The sequence below is a fragment of the Tetrao urogallus genome (genome assembly GCF_951394365.1).
Source record: "Tetrao urogallus genome assembly, chromosome: 5".
Lineage (NCBI taxonomy): Eukaryota > Metazoa > Chordata > Aves > Galliformes > Phasianidae > Tetrao > Tetrao urogallus.
In genome coordinates this window covers 35,502,587-35,524,896 of record NC_136818.1, presented here as the reverse complement: position 1 = coordinate 35,524,896, position 22,310 = coordinate 35,502,587, and the positions used below count along the sequence as shown (strand labels likewise).

General features: G+C 39.7%; 1 protein-coding gene across 1 annotated transcript in view; it reads right to left on the bottom strand.

Moving 5' to 3' along the window:
- Window positions 1-15,166: 15,166 nt before the first annotated feature.
- Window positions 15,167-22,310, bottom strand: part of WAPL (WAPL cohesin release factor) — a gene marked incomplete at its 3' end in the record, with an annotated part of 58,824 nt that continues 51,680 nt past the window's right edge. The window contains exons 12-19 of the mRNA XM_079535710.1: window positions 21,753-21,829; window positions 20,199-20,374; window positions 19,806-19,921; window positions 18,957-19,118; window positions 17,570-17,777; window positions 16,778-16,866; window positions 15,637-15,732; window positions 15,167-15,232 (exon numbers count right to left, since the gene is read on the bottom strand). Coding sequence (XP_079391836.1) covers window positions 15,167-15,232; window positions 15,637-15,732; window positions 16,778-16,866; window positions 17,570-17,777; window positions 18,957-19,118; window positions 19,806-19,921; window positions 20,199-20,374; window positions 21,753-21,829 — 990 coding nt within the window. The remainder of the gene's footprint in view (window positions 15,233-15,636; window positions 15,733-16,777; window positions 16,867-17,569; window positions 17,778-18,956; window positions 19,119-19,805; window positions 19,922-20,198; window positions 20,375-21,752; window positions 21,830-22,310) is intronic.

The window sequence follows — 22,310 nt, the reverse complement described above, 5'->3', positions numbered from 1 at the left end:
GCAAGCTAAAGATAACATAATTTAGCTGTCCTTTTTGTTCAGTTCTTTTGTGATTCTATAATTTTGTTGAAGAAAACAGTGAATGCTTCTTGGATTAAAGAAAACATTGTAACAGAGGGCTTTTCTACTTTTCCTGAAGAACACGAGACTCCTGCCTAAAGCTTTCCTACTTGCTGCACTATAGATCATGAATATGAAAAACACAGACCAGAAATATGAAAAAATATATATCTTCACTCCTGAAGTGAGCTGGCAGTGTTTTTTTAAGAACACACCACAGGTAGGAGTGAAAGTGTGCATGTCCTTTGTTCTCTTCTGGCTGCAGAGGAAGGTAAGTCACACAGTGCTGTATGGTACTTGGATGGGGATAAGTTAAGGTTTCTATTCTCGTGAAAAACAAAGAATGCCATCGCTCCCCACTGCAGTTTCTTTTCTGATCTCTACAGAAATATGGATCTTCAATATTAGCCAATCCAAACATGATCATCTGTCATCAGCACAATCTACACATCTATCAGTTATGGCAATTTCCACTATAAAGCAAATTATTACTGCTCAATCCCAGCTTTCCACGTCTACCTTTTCCACAGTCACATTGGTCCTTTTGCAGGTTATGTCTAAACATGAGCAAGCCTCAGTCGCCCTTTGGACTCAGATTCCTCATTGCAGATTAAGCAAATGGTGCTATGCAGGAGTTCACATGGTTTACATGTTTTTTTTTTTTTTTTTTTTTTTTTTTTTTTTTCCATTCTAATTTCTTTTCTTTTCCAACTACAAAATGCATTTAAAACTTTCTGTCTTGTAGAAATGCATGCTGGCTCTAAACAACATGGGCAGGTTAGGAGCTGGAACGCAGATCAGTGACTGGGGGTAAAAGCACTGCATGGTGCAGGGAGAAAAGGTTATGCAGCATCAGACTCCGCTGCCAGGGGCAAGATAAGGGCTCGGCAAGCATAGCAGAGGGAGACACATGGCATGGCACCAGAGGACCACAGTCTGCCTCTGGGGCTGAGGGTAGACACGCACCTTCAGAATGCATTAGCATTTAGAGGCATCTTACTAATTGTGCATGATATCCCAAGGAAAAAGAAGAATGTAAATTTGCAAACTGAAGAGTAAAGTAAATAAATGTATTCTTGAAAACATTGGTAGAACTAGACAGATACGCCATATTCCTTTTTTTTTTTTTTTTCCCCTTTATGCCAGAAAATTCATAAATCACAATTCTTTCCCCATTCTGGCAGTTTGCATTTTAACGAGCCGCTCTTTTCCACGAGGAAAAAAATGTTTTCACACGAAATCCACCAGCTGCAGCCAGCGTTCCCTGAACACAACCTGCAGCACGAGGCGCGGGCTCACCTGCAGCACGCGAGGCGCTGAGAAAACTTTCTCTGTGCTGTTTTATCAGAGCCCCGACTTTTAAAAAAAGGAAACAATCCGAAGCTTCGCCCTGTATGCCACCCCATGGTGGCTGCCAGAAGTGAAGGCGCCCGGGCTGGCGAGCTGCTGGGGATCTGAGCGCCGCGAGGAGCAGCGGAATGCGCGCTTCTACCTCAGCTCTGGCAGAGCCGACCCTCAGTGTCAGGCCTGGCGCAGGAAGCCTCCCGACAGCCCCAGAGCCAGCAGGAACGCCGCAAGCTGTACCTGCCTCAGCAATTCCTAGGAGCTGGCGGCTCCACCGCGCTGCCGAGGCGGCTGTAACACCTGCGGCACAGAGCAGGAGCGCGCCCAGCTCTGCAGGGAGCTCGGCTTCTTCCCTCAGCGCGGACGGAAGCCGTAGCCTGGCAGAACCGCTCGCCAGGGCTTTGCGTGACACATCTATCACCACTTCGCTACAGCTGCGCCAACTGACCGAACACACTTAATAAACTTCACGCAGTGCCTCTTTGTCGCCGCTATTGGCGGGCGGGGCGGGGGCAGATTCCTCTCAGGTCTCAGCCCGCCATTCTCGCCGCGGGCCCAACAGAGCCTCGCTCTGCGCGAACAGAGGGCGCTGCAATTGTGCGCGCGGACTGGCTCCGCGCGCTGCTGAGGAAACAGCTCAGCCCCGGTGCTGCAGGAGCCCCGGCTTCGTTGCGCCGTCAGTGAAACCAGGCGTCGCTCCTGAGGAGACGCAGCAAAGGTCTTTGTCATCCTTTAACATCCTGTTTCAACAGCCTTTTAATCAAAACAAAGCATGCTCTCTAGATGGTATTAATTTTTAGAGGCTTGGCACTCAGCACTTGTGAAAGCACCAACTGCTCTGCCAAGAGTTTTTACTCTGGCCCATGAAACGGGCAACCAAACCGAGCAGAGCCTGTGGAGCAGTCGGAGGAGCCTCACCGGCTGCGTGACAGGCAGAGGAATTGCCTCATTTTGCCTTCTATTTCTGTAACGAGCTGCTCTTCTCACTTCCCCACAGTGAGCTCACACATCAGCTATTTTCCATTCCCACACAACCAACGAGGAGTGAAACCCTTACACCAGGCTGGGCTCCTTCCTTGCATGAGATCCCAGGTGCTACAGCTGTGCACCTGTTAGGGCAGGCCCTGCTGTAGCTGAGCACTACATTCTCACTGCTGCTGACAAGATTGTATGCTTGCAGCCTGCACTGTCCTTCCAGACACACAGTCAGTAACAAAGTGCTTTGCAGTTTGCAGGGCCTCAAGACTGATAGCAAAGGAGGGAGAGAGAAATAAAAGCAACAAAAAGGCTGGAGAAGTGGGCCCATGTGAACCTAATGAAGTTCAATAAGGCCAAGCGTGAGGTGCTGCACTTGGGCCAATCCCAGGTATTTTTACAAACTGGGGGAAGATCTTGAGAGCAGCCCTGCAGAGAAGGACTTGGGGATCCTGGTGGATGAGAAGCTGGACACGAGCCAGCAGTGTGTGCCTGCAGCCCAGAAGGCCAACTGTGTTCTGGACGTTAAAAAAGGGGTGGCCAGCAGGGAGAGGGAGGTGATCGTCCCCCTCTACTCGGCTCTTGTGAGGCTCCATCTGCAGTGCTGTGTCCAGGCCTGGGGCCCCCAGTACAGGAAGGACATGGAGCTCTTGGAGCAGAGCCAGAGGAGGGCACTGAGATGATCAGAGGGCTGGAGCAGCTCTCCTGTGAGGAAAGGTTGAGGGAACTGGGCTTGTTTAGCTTGGAGAAGAGAAGGCTCTGGGGAGACCTCATTGTGGCTTTTCAGTACTTGAAGGGAGCATATAAACAGGAAGGGGAATGGCTATTTACATGGGTGGATAGTGATAGCACAAGGGGGAATGGTTTTAAACTGAGACAGGTTAGATATTATGAGGAAGTTTTTCACCCAGAGGGTGGTGATGCACTGGAACAGGTTGCCCAAGGAGGCTGTGGATGCCCCATCCCTGGAGGCATTCAAGACCAGGCAGGATGTGGCTCTGGGCAGCCTGGTCTGCTGGTTGGTGACCCTGCACATAGCAGGGGGTTGGAACTAAATGATCATTGTGGTCCTTTTCAACCCAGGCCATTCTGTGATTCTATTATAAAACCCCATGCACAAAGTAACACATGTAGAGTACATTGTACGCAGAATACCTGGTTTGTAGAAGCATGCTGGTAAACATGTAAGGAGCCAGATGAATCACAACAATAAAGCTGCAGCAACCAACATTCATCCTAACGAAAGCCCCCAGGTGCTGGCAAATGGCCTAAGCATGCCTGTTACCAGGCTGAAGCCACCAGCTAAGGGCCCAGGGAAGCATTGGAAGAATGAGGATAGAACCAAGAAAAGGGGAAGATGCTAGGAAGCATGACTATATTTTTAACTGTCATTGAGACATTACACACGCACATATTATAGATATATATGTGTGTGTGTGTATTGTTGTTTTTTTCCTTTCTATAATAATTGATTCAGTACAAATTCCTAGACTGTTACGATTTCAATATTATTAACAATTTCTCAGCTTTATATAGATTTTTTCTTTGCTCATAAACATGGTTTTGAGGGTAACATGCTTTAAGCCTATTATTATATAGAATAATATACAGGTTCCAGTGTGACCTAACCGAGGCTTTCCTGCTCCAGCAGGGCGATTAGACTAGATAACCTTTCGAGATCCGTTCCAGTCCCTGATGTTCTGTGATTCTGCGATATTACTTTATTGCAGTAGTACTCAAAGTGCACACAGACTTGCAGGACAAAGGTCTTTATGTCTGGAGGAGATTCCAAACTGCAAATTACTTTTTTTGCAAAAGATCTAGTAGTAAGATGAGAATTTAGCAAAATTTAAAAGTTGTCATGGTAACACGATCTTACATGTAAGTTATTCTGTGGTTTTAGGCAAATGATACCAAGAGCTGCCAACTACTAAAGGATTATCTTTTTTGCATGAAAAATTTCTTTCAACTGTTGCAATTAAACATTATTTAACTTACTTATTTTTAAAAGTATACATTTTTTATTAGTTAAGCAGCAGATTACTTGCTGTAATTAACTTGAGACATTTATGCAGTTCTTTAGAAGATGCTCCATATTCTTGTTCATCAAATTTTTCTCCCTCCCTCCTTCTGTGGATTTCTATTTATAGGCTGGACAAAGTTGGCACTCGGTGATGTTAGAAAGTACAGCTAAAACTCACACAATTGCTTAGCCTTCCTAGCAGGGAGAGGGTGGAGAGAGATCAAAGAGATTGCTCAAATAGAACATCTCAGTTGTTTGCAATAGCACCTTTAAAATAAAGGTTGTAATTAATTAAATACTTGACATTGTGATGAACTTCCATGGGAAGAAGGTTGCAGACGTGGAATCTATTGCAAATGCTGACTAAAAATACCACTCCTTAATAATTAACACACTCTAAAGAGTGGGACTGATGCCAGCACAGTATATGTTCCTGCTAGATGAATTAGTGTTGCTTCTGTATGCAATTAAGCTTGAAGTCTTGTTCAAAGGCTGACTTTCCTGTGCTAAGACCCTCTTGCTTCCATGGATGGGCCCAGAACAAGTGGTGTGTGACACAAATTGGCCTTAGCGTTGCCACTTCTTGGGTATTTACAAGCTGCAGTTCTCAGCACACAGCGCCCCAGGAGCAGCACATGACAAGGCATGAAGCAGCATGTCTGAAACTACGGCTTCCCCGCAGGGGTATCTGTGGCTGAGCACCCACTTTGCTCTGTCTGCCTCGTCACTGAGGGAGTTGCAGCAAGAACTGCATTAAAGGGAGAGCTGAGCTCTGCAGAAAGGCACGTGTGATGTGCCAAGCAGCAAAAAGCAGAAAGGCTGGGTTAGGAAGTTTCTCGCTAGCCTGATTTCATATGACCTGACCTGCTCAAGGGGATACGTATGACAACTGAACTGAAACCATCTCCAGCTAGCAGCAGAAGCTGGAAAGATACCCAGAGCTGAAATGCGAGCGAGATCTACCAGCGTATCTGTCTGCCTATGATATTTATTCAGTATTTTTGGAAATGAAATTTGAGTGCAACTGATTATACAGATGGGGCTGCTTTTGAAAAGAATACAGATTATTTACACAGAGGCTTGGAAGGCATGTGGGGGTTGGGAGTAAGCAGGCTAGTGAAATTAGTGGTAGAAGAGATGAAAGAAGGGGATAGTGGGTATGCAGTGAGCTCTGGAATACATAGCAAGGACTTGAAAGAAATGGGAACAGACGTCTGCCACCTTCTAAGCATGTGCAAGGAAACTCTTCCCTAGGAAATCTTGGCTTGAGCAGGTGGGAGGTGGAAACCCTCTCCCTGCCCCACCGGAGTCTGGCCCAGTCTGTCACTCTAGGATTGCCATCCAGGGACGTGACTGTTAAGCCCAGCTAATCCTGAAGCATAGCGGCATCTGGGGCACTGCTGGGTAACCAAGGAATTATGCTCCAAATAAAGCTGTCCCTGCTGCTTGTACACAGTGGACAGCATATGTGCTGCCCCAAACCAGTGGCACGTTAAGGAGTGGAGGAATTGCTGCAAAATTTGAAAGAGACCAACGCTTGCAGATAACAGGAGGACCTACCACTAATCCCTCTTGCAGTTCAGTGATTTTTAGCCACCTTGCATAGAAAGGCTAATGTTCAGTAAGCAGCCTGCAGTATGTTAGGGCAGGGAGCTCCAGTTTTATTCTGCACTGTTATGTTAAGAAGTCATTCCTTTTGCTTATTTTCAGTTCTACTGCCTGTTAATTACACTGGGCTCCCTCCTGTAAGAACAAAGGAAAGCTCCTGGGAGAAACAGTCATTTCCTATTTAGATTTTCCACATCACAATTGGATTTGTTGCTCCCAGTGATTATTACTACTTAGAGATCTGTTGAACCTCTTCTGTCTGTTCCAAAAGCCTGGATATTCAGGGTATAAAGAAGAAGAAAGGAAGAGAAAGAGGCTGTTTTTTGTTTCTGCCTCTCTTGCTATCTCCCAAAATCCATGTTATGTTCAAAGCAAGCCAACACAACAGATGCATACTGTGAAATGGAGGTGGCTTCTCTTCTATTTGCCTCCCTAATAATGCCTCCTGTTTTACTTGTCTTTTTGCCATATGCTGAAATTCAGTGGTCTGAGATGTTTTCTTCAACTGGGTACAGCTAATTTACTGTCTAACTTCATGCAGGTACAGAGCTGTTTTTCCTCATGTGCATTGCTTTATCAGGCTGGCAAGTTCAAGTAAAGAATGTCTCATTTTCTTCTACTGCTCTTTGGTATTCTGCAGGCTGGATCTTACTGTGCTGGTCCTTACTGTAATGTGCAAATTCAGGATGGACCACTTACATATGCTTAGCATTTCTGGGTAACTGGCACTTGAAATGTGGACCATAAACCAAGTGCTGTGAAGAGGTCTGGACCTTAAACTGATGGAAGGTAGAATCCGTGTCCTCATACAGAAGCCACTGTAGAAGAGTCATTTTGGGATGGGAACAAGATGGGGTATTTTGTTGGTGTTGCTTTTTCATCTCTCCTGGAATAAAGAGATAATAAATGTTCATTCCTTGTGCTGAATAACAGCTCTCAGGAACTTCTGCCAAACAAAACTTTCCTCTTGTAAAATCTTTAAGTGATTATATTGAAAACAGATGATAGAAAAGGTAGAGAGGGTGATTTGTAAACAGATTTCTTAGTTGTGTGTCATAATTTCCAACGACAATCAATGTAAGACAGCAAAGTTGTTTGCCTGGAAAGCACTTGGTAGACCAGGCCCAGTCTAGTTCTGGAGTCTGCCACATTAATAAAGGTACATCACGTACCACCAAATTAAGGCAGAATATCAAACTTAACTGTATCTTGGTAAATTCTCAGTGCTGGAACCAAGTTGTGGTGCAGCAGTGTATGCAGTCTTCATGGCAGCTGTACATAGGTGGTATGTTTTGCACCACACAGAGATAGCAACCTAACCCTAGACAGCATGATACACTACTGGAAATGCATTCAGAAAGGGAGACTGTTCTCCACCTGCGCGGTATGGGAAATCAGACCACCTACTCATAAAGTCCATGCTTAATCTCATATATTAAAGTAGTTAAGTGAAATCTGGTCGTGGAACTCCTTCGGGTCTTTTGGTTGCATGATTTCTAACGTGCAGTATTGCTTTGCTAGATATGGGACAGCGTACATTCCATGGTGCTGAATAAACTCTTCTGTCTGGAATGATGCAACTGGGGTTGAGGGATTCTCCTTAATGAGAATCTGAATGCAAACAAGAAGTATATGGTAAAATTATAGTTGTGGTATGTTTCAGCTTTTTGTAAGCATCTTAACTAGATGACAACAATAGAAATACACAGCCATTCTATCTTTGGAGGAACATAAAAACTGATCTCAAAAGATAAATCTACAGTCTTCAATTGGATACACAGTAGACTAGCAAGTTGTTGTAGAGCACAATTTTGTCCCAGCAGTTTTAATTGATGCTCTACAGGAATGCATAAATAACATAAGAAGTCCTGTATAAAATACTGGGGTTTATCTCACAAGTGAAATCATACTTGAAGAACCATTCTAATCTGAACATAATGAGGAAACAAATTTTTATGATTATCTGGGATAGAATTGTTAAAAATTAATTTTTCAGAGTTCTTAATAAAAATCTCATTGTATTCTAAAGGATCACAAGTTAAAAAAGGGATTTTGCAAGACGGAAGCTCTGGTTTAAAATCAGATGTATAATATGACTATGCGCAAATTCCAAACCGATTTTTCCAGTAGATGCTTGGTTTAAACAGGTTTTTGAGGTGAGACGAGGAACACTACAAACAATAAATGTATCATTTCTGTTTAGTTACAGCACTCAATTTCTGCTGCTGGACCATAATTTCAATACAGCACTTCAATCTAGACAAACGAGATGGCATTTTTACATGGGCTGCTCCAAAAGTAATACCTCCTATTTTATTATGTTGGCCCACAATATCAGAGGTGAAGGATGTTGGTATGGCAGTAGATGTTGAACCTCCCATCAACATTCCATTATGTGTTGTTGCCATGTGACAGGCAGCAGAGGGGCAATCTGACAAAATGGCACCTGACACAAAGTGTGTATGAAACAAAAGTGTGGAACTGAACTTCTCCCTGTGAAAAAGATTGTACCCAGTGACATTCTTCAATGCTTGCTGAACATTTATGGAGACCGAACAGTGGGTGGTGTGTTCCAGCAGCAACAATAGCAACATGAAAGACAAGCCATGGTCCTGATGGCCATGCACAACCATCACACCATGAAATGAGGAACATGTTAATCAGCTCATCCATGCAAATTGGCATATTGGTAACTCTGTATGGAGCTGAGTACAATGCATTGGAAATGATGGTGGCAACAGTACAGTATTTGCACCAGCTAGGTCCCATAAATGCTCACACAAGAACACAAAGCACACTGTATGCAAGTTTGTCAGGTCCTACTGAACAAATACGAGGCTGAACGTGACAGCTTCCTGGATCACATCAGTGATGAGACATCAAACAGCATTACTGTCTTCTTTGTAGCTGTTGTAGTTTCCATGGAAATAAATAGGAGGCATTACTTTCAGAGCAACCTACCTAATTGGATAAGCTAGCTTAACCTGCTCTAAAATTCCTTGTTGAATTAAAACTTTGATATTTGAGGCAGAAAAATGACCCTTGATGCTACACAAGTTTATATACTATTTTACTAAGCTTCTTAAACTTGAGGCTCAGTAACCTGCAGATCAACATTTTGAAACTGACTTTACAACTGAGAATAAATCTGTGACACATGGTAATTTGACTGCAAGTTTTCCCTTATGGTTTGTACTTAAATTCCGTTCGGATACAATCTATAAATTAAACAGCAGACAGACTAGAAAACAATGCAGGCTGGATATTTTAAAAGCTTTTTGCCTCAGAAATGTTATCAAGAGCCAAACTTGTGGGACGGTAGGCCATGAACAAAAATGAAGTTCTAAAACTTTGTGAACATTCCCAGACAAATTAACTCATGTATGTATCTTTCGAATGCACTCATTTGAGACAATCCCTTCTCACTCAAACTTATGCAGAAACGCCCTTCAGTTTCTTTTTCAGGCATTGGTTCTGCTAGGCACCAGTAACAGCAGAAAAGCAAAATATATCTAGAAGGTGTGTGGGTGTGTCTATACACATACGTACATTCCAATGTATCTTTCATCAAGGCTTGCTCAACCTCCTAATTCAGACTACTTAGACTGCATAGCAGGCTTTGTATTAACCGAATACAACACTGTAATGAGGAAGGAACCCAAACAGCAGTAATTGGCTCCAGGACTGACAAATCCTTCCTGCATCAAACAGCCTAGCTGATTACATTTTCTTGTCTATCACTGGCCACAAAAAACGTATACTATTTCATGCATCTGTGGGGTTTTCCCCTTCAAGTTACAGCCATTGTTACTTTATTCTTTTGATTTCTATTGGATTGATTGAACATCAGTGAAGTTGAAGAAGAAAATCCAAGTTCTGAATCTCTTGAAGAAATCTGCTTTGGGGCTTTAATAGAGATATTTATCCAAGTGGTATCTCCACAATTAAACATGAACTCTTCGATGCACCTTTGGCTCAAACCTTTTTCCTAGCACAGCGTCCTCTTCTCACTGTTTTTATTCATTTTTTTTTCAACGTGAAGAAGACATTCAATTCTTTTAACAGTGACAGAGCTCTAAGTTCTAGAAAAAGAGCAAGAACAAGCACATGAACTCACTCACCTGACCAGCACTGTACAGCTGTATTAGGACACAATCACATGGTCAGCTTTGCAGATGGAATGAGAATCGTTCCATGCTCCAGGTTAACACCCTTCCTCCTCACTTTGAAAAAAATTAAATGCAGGGACAACTAAATCTTATAACACAGAATATTGATAAATAATTCTCACACTGAACAGCAAATCTAAATAAAACTCCTCGTAGTTCTTTCATTTACTTCAAAAATAGAAAAGTCATCAATGCCTCATCACCAAGTGTTACACTGCAAAAGCTTTCTATTAATGTTCATCCAGCACTGAATCTTCTTGGTATCTTCAGATCACCTCAGAAATTAAAATTTTAAGACTATGTAGTGAGCATAAATGGAATTACGTACTGTTGTCTAAACAACACTTTTTTTATTTCTTAGTAACCTAACTTTCAGGAGCACATTTCAAGAAATTCTTTGGCCTTTACTGCCAAGCAGATGAAATACAAATTCACCATGTTATGGGAGTTGGGAGGTTTAGAGATACAGTTTGGACAACAGAAGTTGAAAGATATTAACACCACCGTTCTTCCAGATTTAAGGCATTCTCTAGTACAGCTCTTTCCTCCCACTGAGTCTGTCATTTCCAGAACACCTTACAACATCCTCTGCATCACCAGGTAGTGCTCACTGTCCCAGACAGGTATCATACCAAGCTTGGCAGCCTGAAACTCAACCTACAGCAGTAACTCAAGGTCAGTTTCCACAGCTGGAATTAAGATCGCTGGGGCATTAGTAAATCAATCTACCTTTGGATAAGGACTTAAAGCAGTCTTTGCATTATTTATAATGGTTTCACTTTTACTTACAGTAAGACTATCTACACCTACTGATGCTGCTAATGTCTTAATAAACCACAGTTCCTTGGACAGGGGACCTGCGGGACAAGAAAAACAGAATGTGTGAATGGCTTCTGTTCCATATAGCTAAAAGAAACCTGTAGTGAAACAAAACATCATACAGAAAGGAAAAGCAAGCAACAATTACATTGTCCTGGTTTTGAAAACATTTAGCATGTAGATTCAGGGCAAATTCCAGACTCATCATCTTTAAAAACAAAGCAATTAGTAAGTTTTTAAAATTTTATCTTGTAAGGAAAACCCTGACGCAGAAGAATGGCAGCAACTTAAATTGCTTTATCTTTTGAAGTCGAGTACACATTTTTGTTTTCCTTGCTGCTTGAATAAGGAAAGCATGTTAAAGAGAAAACCAACCAACCAACCAACCCTCCGCTGAAAAAGGCACATGGGTTTGCCTGGTAAGAGTCCAGCTGACTTGCTTACTCAATGAAATAATTACTGATGTCCAGAAAATGAGGGAAGACAATACTTGCTGGAGTATCTGATACCAAAAATATCTGTATCAATTCATTGAAGTATTTGAGAATGAAAACATCACCAATAGCTAAAAAGCCTGTTAGAACAGCCTATGGCAGGTCCCACCATCGTTTGTCTATGTAGAAGCAGCCATAAAGCGATGACAACTCTGTAGAACCACAGTATTCCAGCTGTACATTTGGCACAGGTGCTCAGCTCAAGAACAAGAACAAAGCTTTTATACCTTTGTGATCACTGTCCAATCTTCTAAATAGAACCAATCTGCTGCCAGCACAAAACCAGCTCCATTAGGCCAGCTTGAGAAATTATCTCGTGCACTACAACCTGCTTTTACATTAAGCTTACTATAAATCAGTGCTGTACAGATCATGCCAGCCTTAGTCATTATGCAGAGATCATGCATTTTACAAGTCTTTTACAAAGTGACATGATCTATGTGAGCAGATTACTCAAAAATCTATAGAAGCTTCAGCCCATGTCTTCTCAAAGCACCCACACAACGTCTCCATTACGTACCCAGTGACAAAACCTAGAGGAAGTATTTATTTCACTAGAGATTACAACTTTTTTTTTTTTTTTTTTTTAAACACTTGCCTACATAAAGCTGTATCTACCATTAACAGTGCCACATTCTATTAATACCCTGTTCCAGACCTCAACCTCCAGCAGGATTCCTTTATAGCACAGAAATAAAGTTCCATTATGCTGATGCTCATTAACAGTGGCAGTGAGATGACAGACAAGTTTAAATTGTCTTTACTACAGCTCATGACTTTCTGTTCTTGTATCTGGTTGGATCAGTTAAGAAAAATCCATAGAAAAAATTCCATCCTGAACAAATTAAAGCATCGTTCATATTGATGTACAACTCTCAATTTAACATTTTTTCCTGCTGAAGAGCCATTTACATCCTTCATAATGTAAAAAGTATCACTATAACAAGACCTGCTTGATTTCTCTGTACATTTCTGTTACTCTAATTACAGCTCTTCAAATCTACCGTGTCCCTTCAGCAGAAAGATCAACAGCAACTTGTGTGGAGATCTCCAAAAATGCATCAAGACTCAGTACATCTTCTCAGTACATCAGAACAGTTCAAGCTCGGTCGGTTTGATAAATCATACATGGGGGTCCGGGCACTGAATTCTGCCATTCCATCACACCAATGTAGAACAGTGCACTCCTCTACTTACTGCATGTTCTTCATTTGACAATTTACCTGACGCTGCCTTCTTTCTGCAGTCACTCAGGGCAGTGCTTTATTACATGTTAAAAGACAAGATATGTATTGAAAGTAGCAATTTTATTTGAGTTAAAATTATTTACAAAAACCCAAAGACATACTTCATGAAACTGGTACAAACTATTTTTCCTGCCGTTGGCTTTTGCTCCAAAGATCACAGCTGAGAAATACTGTATAAAATAAAAATAGGATTGGATTCAGAAAAGTACTCTACTGTTCTAATTTCCAATTGAGATTATTTACACAAATATTTACAATGGAAAAAAAGTTACTTTAAAACTTTAATTTGCAAGTTGGCCTCAAGTACCCTTTAACGCAGAGTTATTTGAGGGTCTAACACACAAAAATGCACTGCAGTTCACAGGGTGATTTCTCCCCCCACCCTCAAAGAAAAAAAAAATCTGCATTTGTCAGTGCTTGACAATTAGTTACATTTAAAAAAAACTGTTAAACACTGAGGTAAACCAATTCCCAAACAATTACCAGTGTAACAAAGAAAGGTAGTTGTCCCTGATTTCCCCTTCATCACATCCGCACTGTCTCTTGCGTCACCCCACAAAGCTCTATGATCATTTTGAAATCCCACTCCAAATGAAAAGGTCTTAAATCAGGAGGGTGGGCAGACAACATATTCAATGGCTTCCTCTTGATACACACGGTTTACGTACAGCTTTTGTCTCTCAATACTGAGTTGTTCAGGTTCAGTTTTGTTTTTAAGCAAAGGGAACACAACCTCAAAAACTTTTCTGAGTTACACTGATACGCTAAGTTTTAGAAGGTGATGAGAGAAAACGCAAAAATATGACCAACATCGGAATTTTGCCGCTAATCAGTTACTTCCTTACAGAATTCTCAACAATCTGCATTATCAAAAATAGGAAGACATAGAAGGCAGCCACTGTATGTAAAAAATTTACAGCTGGCACTGATACAAAAGCACAAGTTCGTAACTTTATACACGGAGATAACAAGATCTAAAAGCAGGTTAGATTTCCTGTTACTTCCCCCTCATTATACATAGAACTAATATTTTTATGGCTTCAAGTTTTACAAATTCAATGGAATAACATGATTTAACTATCTATACAGGTATTTAAAAATGTGATGAAGCAGATCTCAGAACAGTCTGCAAATATTCAAGACCAGCTTAATAAAAATAATTACCAATTCTGTTGGTCTGAATAACGAGTGCAAGAAAAAAATATTAAAGAAACACGTAATGTATTTTCTGGGATTTCTTGTTCCATTTAAGTCTTCAAACACAATGCTTTGCTGTGAACTAGACCTCAGACTGAACAAAATCTTCGCTATATCAGCAATTTAAGGCTTTGCGTTGTATGCATTTCAACTTTGACATACTACAGAAGGATGAAATAGAAAGATTATGTCAGCTGGAAACATTAATCCCCATTGGTGTTTTAGCCTCTTCAAAATTCTTCCCCCTACAGCATCCAAATTCTTTGTATCAAGCATTATAAAATACATCTTGAGCGCTTCTTTGAAACAAATCTAAACAGCATTTCAAAGTTTTTGCTTATTAGAAGTGTAAACTGCCCTGGGAATGAATAACTTCCTCCCACCCCTCACCCCACCCCACCCCCTTTTTTTTTTTTTCCTTGAACAGGGCACAATTTTTATTTCTTTTGTGGATAACATACCCTCTCAAATGGCTTTATGTATTTATGGGTTTGCATGCATCTTGGAATTACAAAGTGTTATGGTCTTATCAGTTTACAGTACATGGGCCATGACAGTTTTAGAACTGAGAAATAGTTCAACAACCTAATTTCAATCAAAACAGTATAAAAAATAAACTATCCAATCCTCACCTCTTTGGATTCCAACAAATTTTAAATATAGACAGTAGTTAAAATCACAAAAGTATTTAAAAATTTATATTTTACGATTTTGGAATAATCTAGTAATAAAAAAGCAAGAGCAAATTAAACTCAAATAGGAGCGGTGCTGCTGTCCAGAACTTCTTTATTAGAACATTTGATACCTCAGTAGCTAAGCTGCCTTTGCACCTGGCTGGCATGAAACAGTGGCTCAACAGTAAACAGCAGTTGCACTATCAGCAGCAAGTTTTTCCCCTTGAAACTGGTCACGAACAAAGCAAGAAAAAAGATAGGGAGGATAAACCCTGCCAAAAATATTTAAATACTGCACTGCATCATAAACAGCATGGTTTCTTTATTTACTTTCCTCAGAACCTTTTTCCCCTCATTTTTGATAGTTGCAGATTGATGTAGTAACTGTCTTTTAGAAAATGCTGAATGCATGGTTAAGAGACCAGGTAGCCTTAAAAATCCGAACACGAATGACATAGATGAATGCTCTTGGTATATCCTTCAAGGACTTCTTTCATGACTTCTTTTGTCTAAGGGTAGCTCCAGCATTAGAGTGCTTGCAGCGGAAGTTAAGTATCTAGCAGTGTTCCAAGTATTCAATCACCCTAGAGATGGATTTCTGGCCTGTTGTTCCAACAGCACACTGGAAAACGTGACAGAAAACAAAGTACCAAGTGAGCATTTATACAGTACCACTTGAAAACATTTTAGGGCTATGTCTGTTTCAGAATTTTAGGACTTAGACATCAGTAAAAACAATTAGGTTCAAGAAGAGGACTCAAACATTTTCATTTCACATTCAAGTGGAATGAAACTAGCTCCTAATTAGTACAATAAACAAATAAATAAAAGACACAGAAACTGGTCTTCAATATTTGCAAACACAGAAAATGACCTCAAGCTCTTCTGAAGCCCACTGAAAAGTCATAAAAGCTTCTAAAATTGTATGGGCTATTATAGCAGATGACAAACCTACAAAAACCTCTATCAGAAATTTAAAATTATAAATTTTATAATAAATATATAAATTATAAATGTATTACTTACGGTAAGATTCATAAAACTGAGAAATTTTTTGAGCATTTCAGTCATTATTGAGAAATCTCCTTCAGGTAAGTATTCCCTCACAGTAGTCACGTTGATCTAGGAAAAATATAACTAGTTTAAATTGAGAAATATTTTTCCAACACTGAGAGTCATGTTACTCCGTATGTGAGAAGCAGCAAGACAAGTGTATTTATAGCATAATTAAGATGGCACTCTGCTATCATCTCCGTGATTCAAGGCTCTCAAGGCTCTAATATTTCTATGGTGTTTATTTCTAGGATACAACAATTCCTGCAATCTTTTCTCAATTAAAAATTATTACCATCAAAGCTCACCATGGCCTAACAAGGTTACCAAGAACTGAAACAAAAAAGGAAGTGACTGGGTTAATTTTCCTGACACACAGAGAAGATCCCTTTACAACTAATAAGTTAAATAATTCTCAACACTTAACATCAGTATGACTCTACACACTAAGATCACATAAAGGTAATCAAGAAGCAAATAAAATTTACAGAATAGCATGCTGAAGAACACTTCTGCCATCCCATAAATTGAAACTATCCAGAAGGCAGGCCTGAACCTCATTTTCATTTGAACGTGTATCTGACACAAGAGTTCTAAGTTTTCAGTCGCTTAATACTTCGGTATTCACTTCAACTTTCTCCTATGTATTTCCAGTCTGAAACAATCAACTTCAGCTTCTGTGGACCTACACAGCTTTACACAACTTCACTGGAAATAAAAATCAGACTAGGATGAAAAAACTAACAAGATGACAATAACTTGCTTAGTGAAATTACTGAAAAACAAAGCAAGCTTTCATAGTTAGAAAAGTTGCAGGCAGGCCAATTTGCTTTTCCAAAGCTCATTTGTGGTCTAAGACTAACAACAAATAAGAAAGAGGTACAGAAGATTAAATACTCAAATCCAGTCTCCTTTGATAAACATACTGATGCTCAGAAGATTTGTTTTGGATGGAATACCCCTGGCAACTTTCCACTGAACTATATACATCAATGCAGCTGAATAAATGTACTAGCTGAACCCCAATTTAATGAATCCATTTCAGTAATGCAAATTATTACTTCATTAAAAAATCTACTGGAGTTAAGAGTGAGTTATTGACTTATTCCCTTACTGGACTCTCTTGGCAGAGACAGCCTAGAAGCAATGCTGTGTATGAGGCCACAATGCAGTCTTCCATGTGCTTCCCAGCATGCTGAAGAGCTGTAAGAAGAGACAAGTCAGTGTATTGTGTCCTCTAAGCAGCTGGCATCTTTTACTGCTTTAAATACAATCTTTCATTATCACTTTCCAGAATTCTATTTTCTCAAACAAAATGACTTTTTGCTCAGAGACTACAGCAGCAAGAATCAAACTCCTTACTACCTAACTTAGCAACACACATTCTTTGACAGAAAAAGTGCTCATTCCCTTTCAATTCATAATATTGCACAGTACTTTCAGTATTGCAATGTACAACTGTATGTTCAATACAACAAAATACAATTATGCTTTCTGTAATGCTATAAGCCAGTAAGATTTCTACAAAAAAAGATTTTTGTACAAAGCAAGGCTGGAGAATTCGATACGATTCTACCAGAAAAGCCTAGAAAGAATGCCATTTAGGTGGTTTCTTACACAGAATGTCTCAAAAATACCACCAACCCACAGGGTTTTTTTTTGTTTTGTTTCTGTTGTTTTAAAAAAGGGCCTGACAGAAGGTTCTATGAAGTAACAAGTAGCATTGTTTTTTCTATTTCTCGTGCTTTATCTATGAACTGCTCCCACTCAAGTTCTAGTTTCACAAGAGAATATGCTGAAATCTCAACCCAGTGGACCACAGATAGGCAGTAAAAGATAAATTAGGAATTTATGCCCAAACAGAGTTCTTTACTATTTCTGAGCTCATCAAAATTATTCAACATACCTTTATTAAGATCAAGTTCTTCATCATCTTCTTCCTTCTTATCTTTCTCTTCAGTACTATCTGACTTTTCTGTGGAGACCCACTGTATCTCCCCACTTGTTTCTTGCCACTCTCCACTCTTATCATGCTGAGCTGTAGGAGCTTCTTTAATCAGTTTATCTGTCTGGCTCTCAGCCAGCTGTGCCGCTCTCTCACGCTCAAGAAATAGCTGATGGGGAAAATTTCAGAAGGATTTCTATTATAAATTAAACCCTAAACACATTGAATTAACTCAAAAGTTTATTTCCCCTTCACAATTCACCCCTTTAATACAGTTAGCCTTCAATACTGTTCTCTGCAATAGCCTTTTCTTCTTCAAAGGATAATCTGATTTATCACACTAATGCTGTGCTCTGCAGAAAAGACTTCCCACCCTCCCCAGCGTCGAACCAATTGCCAGGCTTCTCTTGGCTGCCATAAATGCTTAATCATATTCTCCGAGACGCAGCTTGAAGACTAAAAATTGCCAGATATGTAAAAAGCAGGAATTTTAAAGAAATATAAAATGACTCGAGCCATTTTAAGATGAATGTAACCCAAGGTGTTCTCATACTTTGCACTTACATCTTGTGAACTACTTCCCATGCTATATAATCATCAATTCTAAATATGACTTTGTAGAGCTGCATACATTAAGATAGTTAATATTAATATCTTGATTACAGATCTTTTTTGTCTGCTGCTGGGCAGTTATTTCACTATTCACATTAATTAAATGGAACAATTTCTAAAAGCATCTATGAACTTATCTCCATTTGGTAAAAAGGTTGTAAATAAAAATTCTTATTTCCTTTTATTTTAATTAGCAGATTGGAACTCATTCACACTTGATTTATATTTTAACAAGTTAGTCAATACAACATTTAAGAATGCTGTTTCACATCCATGTTTGTTACATTCATATTTATTGCTCTTATTAAAAAAATGATACAGCGTGATTTTTAAAAATGGTCTGAAACTCCCTTAAAGACAGCACTTAGAAAAATCTATGGTAGCAAAGTAGATAACATAAGCAACTTAAAATTTTTGCAGCTGTTTGAAAGCACAACGAGAAATAAATCCTATAGGAAAAAGAAAGAGCAGCTTAACAGAGCAGCTTCTGGATGTCCGTAGAAGACACCACCATCTTTTACCAAGAAAGCTGTTCCTGTAAAGGATAGTAGTGAAAAATCCAAGTTGTGAGCAGCACCCCTCTTCCCCTCTATGCTGTTTAACATTCTCAGAATGCTTAACAGAATAAAATTCTGGCAAAATTTTTCATAGCTGAGTTCTTCCTCCTTCCTTGAATTTCTGATACCAAAAAACTGTACTGATTACAGAAAAAAAACATTTTTGGGTCATTTCTTACCTGCACTAAAGCCTGAACAGCATCTATCTGTCCAGTTATCTTTAGGCTATCGTCTCCCTCTCCCGTACAGAACGAGTCAAAAGAACATGACGTTTCCATATTGACAAGGCAGTGCCTGTTCCGAGCACTGTACTCCACTAGATTGATCAGCAGACCCAGTCCCTGAAAGGATCATATAGTCACAAATTAAAAAAAAATCTAGCAAAATATTCATTCAGATGTCTTCTTTAGGCTTCATCTCTCTGAGTATACATATCTCACTAGCACACCTTTATAAAGCAGTTTGATAGATAGAGGGATCAGGATTTAGAGAAATATGAGGCAAAAATGAGAATCACGCATACAAGTTCCAGATCTTCCAATTCTGAACCATAATAATCATTCTACACGTTCTTAAAGGTGAAATTGTATTTCTTGATTAAGGATTCAGGTGTCCAACTTTCAGCTTCTATTCTTAACAGGTCCTTCACATACACAGTTTCAGTGTCATTATTTAGGACACCTGTTTTCTGCATACTGAGGTAAATGAGACAAATCTGTATCCATAAAAATAACAAGCATAGTGTTTAGAAAATTGAAAAGACATTTGAAAATGAGATAATACACAAACTTATTAACCTAGATCTCCCAACTCATCTACTTTTCCTATAAAACACACAGAAAATGGTTACAGCTCAATCATCAAATCCTTCAGCAGCTTTTCCCTGGACTTTACAGAAACCTTCTGCTAGAACCTCCCTAAGTATACAATCAATGGAGACTGCACAGCCAGCTCCTTAATTTGGAACTGGAGCAGTTAAAGGACACAGCAAAGCATCTTACGTTAATGTAACAAGTACAAGAGCTTACCAGCACCCGAATATCAAATCTCTGTTCTTGAGGTAGGAACTTCGGAACGTGAAGCACACAATTCATAGCCGTGCCTATCAGACCATCTTGTTCACCCGTTTTTGTACTACCCCATTCTGTGAACAGAAAGAGTTTCAAGGCTCAATTTTGAAAATACTGATTTTCCATTACTGTAAGCAGATGGATACAACCTTTTGGCCCTCTACATGAGCTGCACCCTTTTGGCCAAAGCCAAGATTTTGCTAGCACTTAATTCTTGCAATTACTCATCCCCTTCTCAAAGATAAGTAACTTACTACTGTAAAGCAAGCACCTACCATGCGTACATAAGAAAAGGGTTTACATTAATATATTGTCTGATGCTGTAACAGAATCTGAATTTATTTGCTTTACCATTGTCATTTGTTAGGTTGAGCAAGACACCAATGATGGCCCTCATGCAGTCTTCCACTGCTTTACCCACGTGGTTAGTTACATTCTGGTGAGGCAGAGGCTTGTTGTCTGGCAAACAGATACTGTCTTCAGCACGATTATATCTCTGGATTAATTCCTCACAATGCTGCAATGCTCTGCAAAGAGAAGATACAGAACTAAATTACCTGAACAACATACAGAATATTTCATCTTATTTCATTAGGAAAACTACAAATATAGAATTTATGCAGCTTTTTTTAAATTCAAGTGCGCAGGGAGAAATGATTAACTGCGCACCTATAAGATCTTTTATAAGCTTAAGTGAAATTGTGAAAATAAAAAACTTGAAAGGTTTGTTGCTTAAAGCTTCATCAGCTTGAGATTTCAAGAGCAGAAGTACATTTTTCTTTCCAGCTTCATCACATGGTCTTAAAGGAGGCATCTTTTCTCCCCGTAAACAGAGCCTCTCACATCCTCCGACCATTTTGACAGTTACCTAACTGCTCTTGTCCTGTCCTCACAGAGAGCTATCCCTATTCTGTAATAAATAAATAAATGAACAAACAAACAAATTACGTTATTTTCGAGTAGGAGAAACATTCATCTCATAACAACACTGGACCAGTCACAAGCTAAAACAGTTGATTTTTAAAAAAGCAAAACTAACCAGTTTTTCAATCCAGGAAGATATGGGTTTTTACAGTTATGTTGCATTCACTTCTACAGACAAATGTTTAGAAGTCTGTGCATATTTTTAGCTGTCTGAGGCTCAAACTTCTTTGGTTTTAAAGCTTGTTCTGTGAGGGACGTGGTTTAGTAGGTGGTGGCAATGGGTCGACAGTTGGACTAGATGATCTTAAAGGTAACTTCCAATCTTAATGATTCTATGAGTCTACTGCATTACATTCATTTGACACTGAAGTGACAACACCGATATCAATTACAAACAAAACTAAGGTGTCAAAAACATCCATTGGTCAAAACATCCGGCCTGCAATTATGCCATTCTTTTTCCAGTGAAGCCTGCAGAGTTTTCAGCTCAACTTGCATTCTTGTGAGCCACCGAGGCAGTGCAGGAGGGATGCAACCTCTGCCAGTCAACAAAGACTTCATCCCAACTGACAAGTGGCCTAGGGAGTACAGTTCAGCACAGAATTCCTCTGTACTTAGTCACTCTGTCAACTGCCTATTCTGCTTTGCTTCAGTAAATACTTAAGCATAATAAAATACTATAAATAAAAGTAGCTTTCCAATTGCCCTCTTCTGCGTTCATCTTATCTTGGCACTGAAAGAGCTTAATCCAGTTTGCAACTTTAATAGAATCAACAATAACAGCACTACCTGCCGTCAGTACTCAAGGAGTTAGTGATACCCTCATCTAAGATAATTTTGACACCACTTATTTTAACATTACTTAATGAAAATAATGAGTTAAATATTTTCCCCCCATAATTTTTCTGTCATTCATATCATGTTCAGAGCTGTGATAAAATGTTTTTTGTTTGTTTTTTATTTTTTTTTTTTACAACTTACTTAGCTGAGGAGACTATGAGTTGTGAGTCTTTGTATGCTATCAGGTAGCTCTGATTTTCTGGATTATGCACAGTTACCTGAAAATAGGATAAAGCAATATTAAAAATGGCATTCTTCTTTTCCTTGAAAGTAATATTCCCTTCCATCACCACCCCAGTTTCTTTAGTTCCATGTTTCTTGGTCATTATCCAGCATAAACTTCCACTTACCAACATATTGGTATATTGTACCAGTATTCTCTCGGAGTTTCCAGCTAATAATTAATACCACAAGATCATTACACTGAATATGTTCCCAGATATGCGGCAGTCAGAAACACTGTGGCAAGATGCTCTGCCATAGCAGAACCCTGATTCCATATCCCGGGATTCTGCAGTCCCAGTGCGTGCATATGGGCATGCACACATGCAAATATTTTGTTATTTAAAACTGGGTGTCAGCTCCACTTCTGAGAGCTTATTATGCATCTGTGAGTTTTCTCCTGACTCTCCTGACTGGCACACTGAATCAATTTACAGAAACAGTAGATGTTCTACTACTTCATTTGCATTGTCTGGT